The sequence below is a fragment of the Felis catus genome, chromosome D2 (genome assembly GCF_018350175.1).
Source record: "Felis catus isolate Fca126 chromosome D2, F.catus_Fca126_mat1.0, whole genome shotgun sequence".
Lineage (NCBI taxonomy): Eukaryota > Metazoa > Chordata > Mammalia > Carnivora > Felidae > Felis > Felis catus.
This window is the reverse complement of record NC_058378.1, coordinates 22,678,517-22,692,305: the sequence shown is the minus strand read 5'-3', so window position 1 is coordinate 22,692,305 and position 13,789 is coordinate 22,678,517. Positions and strand designations below refer to the sequence as shown.

The 13,789-nt window shown below is 40.5% G+C and overlaps 1 protein-coding gene across 11 annotated transcripts in view; it reads left to right on the top strand.

Annotated features, from left to right (window-relative positions):
• RHOBTB1 (Rho related BTB domain containing 1) overlaps positions 1-2,893 on the top strand; it is a 123,514-nt gene extending 120,621 nt beyond the window's left edge. For all 11 annotated transcript variants that reach the window (XM_011287376.4, XM_023240475.2, XM_023240476.2 and 8 more), the window contains 2 exons: positions 86-191; positions 712-2,893. In XM_011287376.4, coding sequence (XP_011285678.1) covers positions 86-191; positions 712-881 — 276 coding nt within the window. In that variant the 3' untranslated portion in view covers positions 882-2,893. The remainder of the gene's footprint in view (positions 1-85; positions 192-711) is intronic.
• Positions 2,894-13,789: the final 10,896 nt, after the last annotated feature.

The following is a 13,789-nucleotide window of genomic DNA, read 5'->3' as shown; positions in this document are numbered from 1 at the left end:
ACCCCTCTCATGGCTTCCTATTCTTTGTGGCCCCACTTTAGAAAGCAGTCTGACCCCCCCCCCCTTTTTGGTCACTTCCCTGTAGTTCCACAACGCCCACCAGTTGGCCGCCTGGTGTTTGCACCACATCTGCACCAACTACAACAGCGTTTGTTCCAAGTTCCGCAAGGAAATCAAATCGAAATCTGCAGGTGAGACTGTGGGTCCCTATGTGTCCGTCTCTCATCGCCTCCAACCGAAGCATTTACCTCTGTGCCCTTGGGAAGGTCCATGAGCAGCAGGCAGCTCATGGAGAATTCCTTGTGACTGGCTGGCAGTCACATGCATGTGACGTGACACAAGGACTTGTGGGTTGGGAATTCTCTTTGAAGAACTTCATCCTTGAGGGATTTGGGTGGAGTGGGGATCGGGGTTCCCTGCTGCACACCCTGCCGAGGTTGTTGCTCGTCCTTGTCTAGGGGGGCATGCCTAGGGCCAAGCCTACACTCTGAAGTAGGCGGTCCTGGGTTCAGGTTCTCTGTGCCCGGCTACTTCAGGCAAGTGATGGTAACTCTCAAAACTTGCCTGTCACTATCTGCAAATGGTCCTACACACCGGGTTGTTGAGAGAATACATAAGAGAGCATATATGAGAAGCATTAGGCACAGAACCTAGAATATAGAAGCATTCGATGAACCAAGAGTATTATCATCTTCATCTTTCCTTCATCAGACAACCAGGAATACTTTGAGCGGCACCGCTGGCCCCCTGTGTGGTACCTGAAGGAAGAAGACCACTACCAGCGCGTGAAAAGGGAACGAGAGAAGGAAGACATTGCACTGAATAAACATCACTCGAGACGGAAGTGGTGCTTCTGGAATTCATCTCCAGCAGTCGCCTGAGGAGGAAGAGAAACAAAAATCAGTAATCTGACACACACTTTTAAAAGCACTACTGTAAAATTAGTCCTATTATTAGAGATAAGTCATAGTTCAGGTTTCAGGCACTGATCTTCCTCCACTTTTGTGCATTTATCTTTGTTGGGATCAAAGCACAAGCCTCCCCATCAATGAGCCTGGACAAAAAGGGAAGTTGACGCTCACTGCATTCCTTAAACCTATATGTATATTTTTTGTTAGAAGGCTTAATAAACTTTAGTCCGTTATTCCGTTTGTTTTTATACAAAGGAAAAAAAAATCCAGCTTTCATGTTTCAAATTCCAAATTGGAAAATATTTTTATATGGTCTCTTGTATTTTGTTGAAATGAAAATACTATGTATTACTTTATTTTACAGGCCACAAATTAACCATGAAGTCACCCTGTGATTCTCTGCCCACATGACCACCAAGCATTATTACATAATTAGAGGGTTATCCTTTCGTTGTAAAGTAAAGGGTTGGAATGAAATTCCCCCAAGCGCAAGTTAGAGAGTGTTTAATCTTTGTTCTGCTGAATAACATTGGTATAATTACCAAGTCAACTCCAAGAATGTGTATTTACAATATTTGCCGTGTAAGTGCTAGTAATTATATGGTTATATGTGCCATGTAAAATACAGTGATATCAAATCTTCTGTTGTTTAAAATGTCCAGATTCAAGAGGATAATCTTTATAATCATTAGAAGGGCTTATTAAATCCCAGCATTATCCAGGGCAAACCCACCAGTGGACCTGAATACAAAAGATACCGTAAGAGTGTTGGTGTTTGGATTGCTGTGTTCGGGTTTGTGTCGCGCAGTATTCCTTGATCTTGCCATGCTTCTGCATGCAGATTCTCTAATGACTTGAATCGAGATGGGCGAGGGAAAGATCTCCAGACTTTGTCCCATCGTCTTTCCAACCGAAACAGGCTTCCTCAGGTCTCTCACCTGCAGCCAACTTCACTTTGTAAGACACGCATTTTTAACTCTTCCCAGGGAAAATTCATGCCACTGTAGAAGTAGGCTGAGGCAGACCACCCACCCCTACTGAGATTCAGCGGGGCCTATGAAAGCGCAAAGCTGGAGGCTGGGTCGTCTGAGGTCCCTGCATTCTCCAACGCAGACAGGAATCTTATTCCAAGAGTCTAGGAAATGGTGCTATTGTGAGTTAGTCCTGACCCTTTGTCATTCTGAGTTTTCAGTGTTAAAATAGAAAGCATTGAGCAGGGGAGCTTTATAGAAGCAGTCAATCATTGCTTCTCTGTACATTAAAACGTTACAGCACTCATACAGAGCATTTTAAGGCGACAGCTCCATACTTGCCATGGGATGTTGTATGGCGGGGGCTAGGGCTTATTTTGTTGAGAGGTCAACTTACTGATGCTAAAGGCTGTTGATTTTTTTTCTAGTTGTCGGAAGTTAGAAGAGAGTTGAGTCTAAACCCAGTGTTGACAACCATATGCATTTGAAAATCTATCCAGATTACGGATGGACATTTATTTACTGGCAGTGGATACACACCAGATACAAGAGTTTGGAGAGGCCCAGAAATGCATCACCCTCTCATGACAAAGGAGAGGGCACTAGAGTAGAGATGGATGGTTGTAAATGCTTTTACTTTAACTTCTGGTCAGTGGGGCTGTAAAGCATTAACAGAAGGAGAAAGGAGACAGAATGAGAGGATAAATGTCAAGACTCAGGACGATTTGACATATATCCCACCATAAAATGGCAACAGTTGAGTTTTTAGTGAATGGTCAGAGTTGAATTTATACAACCAAAGCTCCCATGTGATTGTAATCTTGCCAAAATATAATGGACATGTAAATGAACCTGGGGAATAAGCAATAATATCCACTAGTGTTTGTCATCAGCTACTGTAACCAAGTGGCTGGTTCATTTGGTTGATGCTGATTATGGCCTTTAACCATGGTGGTTTGTTTTCGTGTTTTTTATTTCACAAAAAGCCAATAAAACTGTTTAGCTACAAAATGCCTCCTTTTTGTTTTTAAGGACTACCAAAATATCATGTGTATAATTTTAATAGCTTTAAAAAAAAAAAGTCAAAATGATAAAGGTGCTGGGTCATAGGGGCTGTTTGTGCTTCCATAACAAGGCATGTTAATGACCATCATCTTTTTGGTATTGCCAGCAGACAATCAAATGCCAAATGAGGGATCTGGCTCTTTGTCCTTGGATAATACAGTTATGTCACTAGACATGACAGAGCATTGGAAAAAGCAGAAATGGTGTGGGGGCTCCTGGGTGGCTCAGTCAGTTAAGCGTCCAACTCCTGATTTCAGCTCAGATCATGATCTCATGTTTTGTGAGATCAAGCCCCACATTGGGCTCTGTACTGACAGCCAGAGCCTGCTTGGGATTCTCTCTCTCTCTCCCTCTCTCTGCCCCTCTCCAGCTGGTGCTGTCTCTGTCTCTCTCAAAATAAATAAATAAACGTAAAGAAAAAAAGAAATGGTGTCTCTACCCTAATGGATTTATTATAGTCTGGGTTTGGACAATTCTTCCAGCAATTAAGTGAAAGGTTGCATTTTGGTCTTATGAAGATCAATATTTTCTTTAGAAGCAAACCTAAGAAAGACTATGGGAAAATCTGTAAACAATTTCTAGACTTCTAGTTAGTATAATGTCTACCCAAACTCAGAGGAAAGAAGGGTCTCCAATGAGATCTCATAACAACACTCTTCTGAGTGGCATATCTCCTATAACTCCATGGAAAGGAGTTGACAACTATACAAAATAACTGCAGAGAAAAGACAGTGAGATTTCCAACACCTTCCCACACCTTTCAAAGGTGGGTAGTCCATATCATGACACCATTTACATAATATATACCAATGAAGTCCTACCTATAGAAAGCACTGATCTAAGTTTCTCCCAGAGGAATGCCTGGCAAATCATCAAAGATTTCAACATTGGCATTATAATACCCACAAATCCTACTGGTTCAGAGGTAACTCAAGTATTTTCTTTATGGACATTCAAAGGCAAGAATTCAGTGTTGCTAGGATTTTTTTTTTCACATTTGTTTCCATTGTATGGTATATCAGTTATCAAAATTCAGTTTTCATCACTGTGACATTGATTTCTACTAGTCAGAGGAAAAAATAAAATGAATCCTGAGTTTCAAAACTATTTTATGAGTATATTTCTGAAATGAATGCCTTTCTGCAAGTTAAAGATTTACCAGGCTATTTCTTTTCTTTTTATTATTTAAATCGAAGTTAGTTAACATATAGTGTAATAATGATTTCAGGAGTAGAATTTAGTGTCAACCCATTTAACCCTTCCCCCCCCACCCATCTCCCTTCTAGCAACCCTCAGTTTGTTCTCTGTATTTAAGAGTCTTTTATGGTTTGCCTCCCTCTCTGTTTTCATCTTATTTTTCCTTCCCTTCCCCTATGTTCATTTGTTGTGTTTCTTAAATTCCACATACGAGTGAAATTATATATTTGTCTTTCTCTGACTTATTTGGCATTTTTTTTTAGAGCATAATATACTCTAGTTCCATCCACGTTGTTGCAAATGGCAAGATTTCATTCTTTTTGATCACTGAGTAATATTCCATTGTATATATAAACCACATCTTCTTTATCCATTTATCAGTCAGTAGACATTTGGGCTCTTTCCATACTTTGGCTATTGTCGATAGCACTGCTATAAACATTGGGGGGCGTGTGCCCCTTCAAATCAGCATTTTTCTATCCTTTGGATAAATACCTACTAATGCAATTGCTGGGTCATAGGGTGACTCTATTTTTAACTTTTTGAGGAACCTCCATACTGTTCTCCACAGTGGCTGCACCAGTTTGCATTCCCACCAAGAGTGCAAAAGTGTTCCCTTTCTCCACCTCTTCACCAACATCTGTTGTTTCCTGAGTTAATTTTGGCCATCAGGCTTCTTCTTGAATTGGGCATTTCTTTAATCCAATACTCTAATTGGATGCTAGTGGACAAGTAGCAATAACTCCTCTTATCTAGAAGAATGTGACTATCGCCTTAAAGATACAGAGAAGGGGCACCTGGGTGGCTCAGTTAAGCATCCGATTCTTGATTTTGGCTCATGTCATGATCTCATAGTTTGTGATTTCAAGCCCCGAGTCAGACTCCATGCTGACAATGCAGAGCCTGCTTGGGATTCTCTCCCTCCTTCGCTCTCTGCCCTTCCCACACTCACACTCTCTCAAAAAAAAAAAAAAAGATATAGAGTTAAAAGTTAACCAAGGAGAATGTGTTTCTGTTATATGTGTAATGAAGAAGCAGCTCAACAAAGCAAACAAACAAAATGCTAAAGATAATTTTAAAAAAGAAAGAAAAAAAGAAAAACGGAGAACAAGCACTGACCAAAGCCACACTTCAAAGTTGCAGTAAGCACTCTGAGACACAGATGTACTCTGTTTCAAAATGCCAAGTTTTGAGATTACTCCATATCTTATGGCTGAATTTATTTTCAGATGAAGACTTTGCTTTCTTGAATTTCCAGTTAGAAGGCAGGTGATGTATGCAACATGTAAAGACACTGGTGTGGCAACACTGGTGACTTGTAAACGCAATGCTTCTAGAAAGCTGTTCTGTTCCCTCTGGCTGGACTTGAAAACTCTATCTTATGCCTTTAAATTGTATGTGTTTACTTAAACAATTTAGATTCATGGTTTTTCACTGGGTTCATGTGTAGGTGCCTCATAAGTTAGGTATTATCTGACTACAGTCTACAAAATATGGGAATAATTTAGGAGCAGTAACTCTTGGGTAGAAACCAACCACATAGTTGCACATCCACAGGCATGAAAGTGGTAGAAACAATGATAGGAGACATGAAGTGACTTGTCAGCAATCACTCCTATTGCTCACAAAAATTTCTAGGAACACAACGTCTCAGTTACACAATATCCAGTAGAATGTAGATGAAATGGGAAATACGCAAATGCGGCCTCATGCAAGGAGTATTTGAATCCTTTGAGTCTGAACACATTCTCAATCCAAAGACGAGAATGGTTAGATTTTTGCAATCATTGAGGAAAGAACTTGATTCCCTTCTCTCTCTCTGCTTGGATGCCCACGGTGAAAATAAAGGAAACCTCATTTAAAACGAAGTCAGGAAGCCCTGAAGGGGGTGCTCTCACACATGTACCACTCCGCAGCCTGCATAAACAGCAGAAAGAAGAATTATCTTGACAAGAGAGGCATTTTTCACATAAGAATTTCATCTCCTGCTTTTAAGAAAAACAAGGAAGATCCCTCCCTGCCCCAGCAACAGCGCACTAGCCTCCTACCTGCAGCCAATGAGAAACACTACAACCTTAAACTCTTGTTCTCCAATGAACTGCTGTTTAAACAGCGGCCTTCAATTTCCTCCTAAAACCTAATAAAAGCTGACCTTCCCTTTGCCTGTGGTTCATCATAGCTTGCATGTTCTGAACTGCAACTCCACCGCTGTTCCTGAATAAACTCTTTGCTAGGAAGTAACTGGCTATTTTATTTTTTAAGATTGACACAACCAAAGTTTGGGCATTTTGTTATTATTATTATTATTATATTATTCCCTCCCAGACTAATAAAAAGAAACATCCTTTTGCTTTGATGATTCATGGTGGTTCCGATCAGAGTGGGTATCTACCCAGGGGATAAGCTTTTGTGTGAAAAGATACACAACCTCCCTAAGCTTTAGTCATCTAAAACATGGGAATGGTTTTCACTTTTTTGGGTGCAGATTAAATGAGATGATTTAAGCAAAGCACTTGCACAGTTCCTGGCATATAGTAAGCCCTCAGTAAATGAACCTGTGATCTAAGCGTGTTGACTACCAAGATAAGAAATCTGAGAGAGTACAACACTGCATGTTTCAGAATAGAACAATGTGGGCTTTTCCTCTTTTCCTTAAAACCTTGCTGCTTAATGCTTCATGACAGTGATTTAAAAATTAGACAATAAAAGCTATGGGAAAATAAAAAAAAACAAGCCAGAAAGTAAAGGCGGGTAATGGCAATATGGAGGAAGGTATAGCACTTTCCACAAGGGCTCCCCCCTCCCTAGGCTGCCCTGTCTCTATGGAATAAGGGCTGCACTACCCCAAGGCCAAACTTGGCTTGAGTCTCTGATTCCTTTGGAGCATTTTCTCTTTCATTCCTCCCAGTCACCTTTTTTTCTTATTTTTGGATGTGAAGAGTCTAGTTAACCAGGCTCCTCAATGCCCTGAGTGCTTAGCATTATCAGCTGCAGTCCTACAAGACCCTTCTCTTTCATAATACCCACTCCCATAACATGTTCAATATATGTCTTTCCATGTGTGGATATCCTTAGATACAGTGCTGTTTCGGGTGTGCGATCATTAATTTCATTGATCCATCTTTCAGGCTCCACATTGTTTTTGGAAACCCAGCCACATAACACTGCACCCAGTCCTATGCCTCCCATAGCTGCATGGTTTTCCTTAGATCATATCCACATTTCACTCTCCAATCCCACTGGTGATGGGAACATTAGTCAATCCTCTCTCCCTGGCATTGCAAATGAACCTCCTCGCACACACCCTGGGGTCAAGATCTAAAAAACAGATTCTGGGACTCCCTCCAGATGTATAAACCAAAGCCTCTGAGCTGATGGACACATGTGGGAACTCACTGGTGAGTGAACTCAATGATGAAAACCCTTCCCTGCTCCCAGCAGTCGGTTGATAGGATTCTATAGAATTCAAGACTCAAAAAACCTGCAAGGCTCTGACACAGCCCAGACACTTGCTGTCCTCTGGCCCACAAGAAGAGAGAATGGGCTTAACTCCCTGCCACCTGAGAGGCTAAGAGGCTCTCCTGATGGTGAAAGTTGTGGCCTACTGGAATGAGGTAGTCAATCCCATCTGGCTCTGGCATTTTGTGTCCTGTGACTCTCACGAAACGCCAAAGGACAAGATGGCCTCTCAGGAGCCCCTTGAACACTAACATCCCTGATTTTCTGCCTTAAAAGAATCCTTGCTGGGCTTGTGCATGCTAATTGAAGGTGCCTTCTAATTTTATGGCACATGAAGTCTAAAGGAAAAGTAAACTGCTAGTACAAATTCAGTAGATTGTTCAAACTGTCTCAGAGACTTTCAGTTTCTTTATGACTCTTAAATTCCCTAGAATCTATCAACTTGAATATAAAACTTCCCTTTTTCCTAGTTTCCTGCCTTTGGTGGTCAGCCGAGAACAACACCTCTTAATGCATCAGATGGAGCGTGTTCAGGCCACTGTGATTTCCCTCCCAGCCCTACTCCCACTGGGATGCTCAGACTTCACTGTCACCACTGTCAAGACAGTCTTTTACTTAGTGAATCACAGAGATCTCTTTAAAAATAAGCATAGATGGGATGTTTGGGTGGTTCAGTCAGTTAAGTGGCTCAGGTCTTAATCTCATGGTTCGTGAGTTCAAGCCCCATGCCAGGCTCTCTGCTGGGCTGTCTGCTGTCAGTGCCTGCTTTGGAGCCTCTGTCTCTCTCTCTCTCTGCCCCTCCCCTGCCTCTTCCACCATCCCACATTTGTGCATGCTTTCCCTCTCTCCCTCTCAAAAATAAAATAAACACTAAAAAAAAAAAATACAAATAAGTAGTCATAGTGGGTCCTTCTTAACTCTAACCTTCAACTCTTACAGAAATGTGCTCACCAATCTTTAATAATAATAATAAATAGTAATCTGGACTATCTCCCCAGAAAATTCTGTACTGCTGGTTACCCTTGCTCTCATTTTGCTTACATTTGTGTTGAGAGCCTGAGTGGTGAGACTGCTAGGATGAACTCTCACACACTCTCCCAATAATATTCAAGTGTTTCTTCACAGTGCCATAACTTGGATTGATGTTCCAAGCCTAGGCACCAATCTACCAGAGTCCTAAATAACTGATGTGAGAGCCATAATAATAATACATCATTTTTCATATATATCATGGCCAATCACTATGATAAATACTTTACATGCATTTATCTCATTTAATTTTCACAACTTTACCTTATGGGGAAGGTATAGGACTCCCCAGAAGCAGACCCTGAGATCAAGATTCACATTCTAGTGATTTATTTAGGATGTGCCCTTAGGTGAGACCATTAAGAGGAAAGAAGGAAGGAGTCCCACTCTCAGCTAGATCTCAAGGCATACCCTGGAGTATGAACTACACCTCAGAGTTGGATTTCTTATTCCTACAATGGTGATCAAAGGCTAAGTGCTCTGGGCAGGGGAGGGGGAGGGGATAATTGTAAATCCCTGACAATTTAAGGTTCTCTGGCATCAGAGAATTGAGGGAAGTGGCTCCAGAAGCCTGAAGGAAACCCTCCCATGAGAGTCTCAAGTATGGGCTGTTAAAGGTAAGTGGAAGTCATGGAGGGGACATTCAGAAGAGTAAGGACCTGAGGGCATCTTGGAGGAAAACAGTCTAATCTGCCTACTAACCTCTATTTTGAACTTCTGAAAAAACACCTGTTCAATTTGATGGGCACATTGATGGAAGTGTCATGTGCCGGTGAGTAAATATGGGTGAAAAATTTTGCATCCTCTTTTGCTTCTGTGTCAAAAAGCTACTGAAATCATTCTGAACAACATCAAAAGATAAATTCACCTTGATTAACTTGCCAAAATTACAGAATCTCAAACATAATCATCCTCCCACAAATGTACACAAGGCCTTATTCGAAAGGGCATCATTGAATTTTCCCTCGATTATGCAAAAACAAATTTAATAATTATTTACTTGAACCTAAACAAATTTCTGTCACACAGCATTTTATACACTTATGGCAATTTCTGGAAAAGGCCCGAGATGGCAATTCTGATTCTCCCTTGATATCCCCATCATCTTCCGTGCCCCACCCCCCCACCCCCACCACACACACACACACAGAATCAGCCCAGGAGAGATGATCAAAGGCTAAATAAAGATTTAAAGTAGACTTTTACAATTTTATGCCAATATGAACTGCTTGATTTTCATGGCGTTCACTGCCTGATTTTTATTGAGCCTACCATAGCACCTAAAGTAAAGTCATTGCCTGGAGCCTAAGCAGTGGGATCTATACCTGTCTCCTAAACAACAGAGCATTCCTCCAGCTACCCAAATACTAAGCAACCTTTTCCAGCTGCAGCATAGGGCAGTGTCTCCCATTGGATCATTTTTCTGGTTTTATCCCAACAGTTCATTGGGGAATAGAATGGTTTTATTGATCCCTATATCTATTTGCAACTCACTGAGATGAGAGGTACAGGGAGGGGTAAATATCTGAGCTCATCCCAGTGGAATATCTTTTTGTATTCTTTTCATAGGTTGGGTTATTTTTGCTGGACGGATGTATTGGTAGTGGGTGGATGAAGTCTCTGTGTGATGGTAATTTTTATTGGAACTAGTTCTTTCCAAAAATGGTATTTATCTTCAATTTCATTGAGAGTGTTCTTCTTGATTATGCATCTCCGGAAGCAAAAATGATTGCATTCATAACCAATTAGGATATATCTCTCCTGTCTTAAAAACACTTGGCCTGAGTGAGGCCCTCAGCTGACAGCCAGGAAAACATGCTTCTACTGAGAAAAACTTGACCCAAAGTCCACCCAGGAAATCAAGGCCTTCCAGGTTGAGGACTATTCCAAATCTCATTTGCCCTAAATCAAATGAGCAAATTCCCAGCAAAATATGTCAATCTTCAAGTCTGAAGGAATGCATTACAGCTGTCACTTTTCCACCCCACCTTCTCCCTCACCCCAAGCCTGACCTCTGCTTCTAGGACTGGCCCTGTAGAAATTCCATGTGTGCCACATCATACCAAAAGCAAGCAGACGATGCAAATGAAGGTCCGTGCTTTGTGGTGGGTTAGGTGGAGAAAGGTCTGCTTTTCAAATCCTACAAAGCTTCATATTAAATACCTGGTAACCCCAAATCTCTGGCATCAGACCTGACTTTTTGATCCACTGTATTTGACAGGAAGTAGCTTCCTTTCATTCAGTCTTCAAAATTTCTTGTACTCGTGAGGTGCAAAGTATTCACCTCTTATCTTGGGAAGCCTCATGATCACATGCTGATTAAGCTCTCCTTCTACCTTGGTAAAGGGTTGATCCGATGATTATTATAATCATCTAGAACTTTTTTAACTTCTAGGTGCTAAAAACAGTATGTGACTGAATCTATGGCTCCAGATGGTATCTAGTATCTGGTTGGACACACCCAAATAACAATAAGATAATAAATGAACATGTCAAAATTAGATCAGGTATAGAAAACAAGTATAGATCAGGTATAGAAAACAGGTTTAATTTCATCTGCTAACTCAGATCAGTAATGCATGATTGTATTGAGTTATTCTGAGGTATGATGCAGGCTCCAGGGCAAAGAGTGTTGGGACTGTTTAAAAGTGTCTGACGTCAGCTGAATGGATAAAGAAGTGGTATGTATATATATATATATATATAGAGAGAGAGAGAGAGAGAGAGCATTACTTGGCAATCAAAAAGAATGAGAGCTTGCCATTTGCAACAACTTGGATGGAACTAGAAGGTATTATGCTAAGCAAAATTAGTCAGTCAGAGAAAGACAAGTATCATATGACTTCACTCCTATGTGGAATTTAAGATACAAAGCAAATGAACAGAAGGGAAGGGAAATAAAAATAATATTAAAACAAGCAGGGGGACAAAACATAAGAGACTATTAAATACAGAGAACAAACTGAGAGTTGCTGGAGGGGTTGTTGGTGGGGAGATGGGCTAAATGAGTAAGGGGCACTAAGGAAGACACTTGTTAGGATGAGCACTGGGTGTTATACATAGGGGATGAATCACTGGAATCTACTCCTGAAATCATTATTGCACTATATACTCACTTGGATGTAAATTTTAAAAATAAATAAATAGGTGCTTAATAAAAAAATAAAAAGAAAAAGAAAATTAAAAAAAGCGTCTGATATGACTCTGGGAGAATTAACTAGTGGTAATTGTCAAGTTTTATTTATTCCACAAACATTTATTGTACAAATACCTTTATAATATGTGTAGGCACTTCTCTAAGTGTCAATGTCCCTATCACTACAGAGTTCACATTACACTGTGAGAAGCCTGTAGTGACTTACCAGGTAAATGCTATGAAGGAAAAAAAGAAGACTATAGAAAGTATTCAAGAATAACATTTTAAGGCAAAATGGGTGAAGGTGGTCAACAGATACAAACTTTGAGATATAAAATAAGTCAGTCCTGGGGATGCAGTGTATAGCATGGTGACTATAATTAATAATACTGTATTGTACACAATGGAATATTATTAAGCCATCAAAAAGAATGAAAACTTGCCATTTGCAATTATGTGGATGGAACTAAAGGGTATTATGCTAAGCAAAATAAGTCAGAGAAAGACAAATACTGTATGTGGAATTTAAGAAACAAACAAAAATGAGCAAAGGAGAAAAAAGAGAGAAAGAGAAAGAGAGAGACAAACTATAGAGAACAAACTGATGGTCACCAGAGGGGAGGTAAATGGGGGTTTGGGTGAAATAGGTGATGGGGATTAAGGAGTGCACTTGCTGTGATGAGCAGGGGGGATGTATGAAAGTGTTGAATCACTATATTGCACACCTGAAACTAATATACACTGATGGAGCACCTGGGTGACACAGTCAGTTAAGCATCTGACTCCTGATTTCAGCACAGGTCATGATCTCAGTCGTGAGATCAAGCCCTGTGTCAGGCTCTATGCTGAGTGTGGAGACTGCTTGGGATCCTCTCTGCCCCTCCCTCTGCCTCCCCCTCTATAAGCTAACTATACTGGAATTCTAAATTAAAGTTAATTAAATTTAAAAAGAAAAAATAATAGTAATACTGTATTGCATATTTTTAAATTTCTAAGACAGTAGATCTTTTTTTTTTAATTTTTTTAATGTTTATTTATTTTTGAGAGAGAGAGAAAGAGCATGAGTGGGGGAGGGGCAGAGTGAGGGAGACACAGAATACAAAATAAGCTCCAGGCTCTGAGATGTCAGCACAGAGCCTGATGTGGGGCCCAAACCCATGAACCATGAGATTGTGACCTGAGCTGAAGTTGGACACTTAACCAACTGAGCCAGCCAGGCGCCCCAAGACAGTCCATCTTAAAAGTTCTCAACACAAGAAAAAAATTTGTAACTATGCATGGTGATGGATGTTAACTAGATTTATTGAGATGGTCATTTAGCAAGACATACAAATATTGAATCATTATGTTATACACCTGAAACTAATATAATGTTATATGTCAATTATATCTCAATTTTTTAAAAATACCATTTTAGACAAAGGTGGTCAAGGAAGTGCTCTCCAAGGAGTTATTATTTAAGTAGAGATTTGAACTGACTCAGAAGTTCAGAGAGAATATGGCTTCATAATGTTTAGAGATTTCACTAAGACCTGAAAGCCAGGGGTAACCAAATGGCTAGGGGCTGGGATCATCTGGACATAGCTACACTCACATATTTGATGGTTAATGCTGGCACTTGACTAAGACCTCAGCAGGGCTGTTGATTAAGATACCTGTGTAGGGTTTCTCGATGGGGTCCCTCCACCTAGACTTATTTGGGTACCTGGGTTCCAAGACTGAGTGTCCCCACAGAAGAAGGTAGAAGTATAGGGTATATTTTTTATTTAGTCTCAGGAGTCATATCCTCCAACCATACTCTATTGTTTGAGGCAGCCAAAGGTTCAAGTTCAAAGAGAGAAAACATAGACTCCACCACTCAATGGGAGGAGCGTCATGGTCAACTTAAAAGAACAACACATGGAATGGGAGATACTGTTGCTCCCATCTGCTGCAATATCTTAGAGTGAAAGAGTTGGCTGGTTTTTCACAGCTGATGTTTGACTGGAGGAAGGAGAAAAGGGAGATGGAGAGGCAATGAA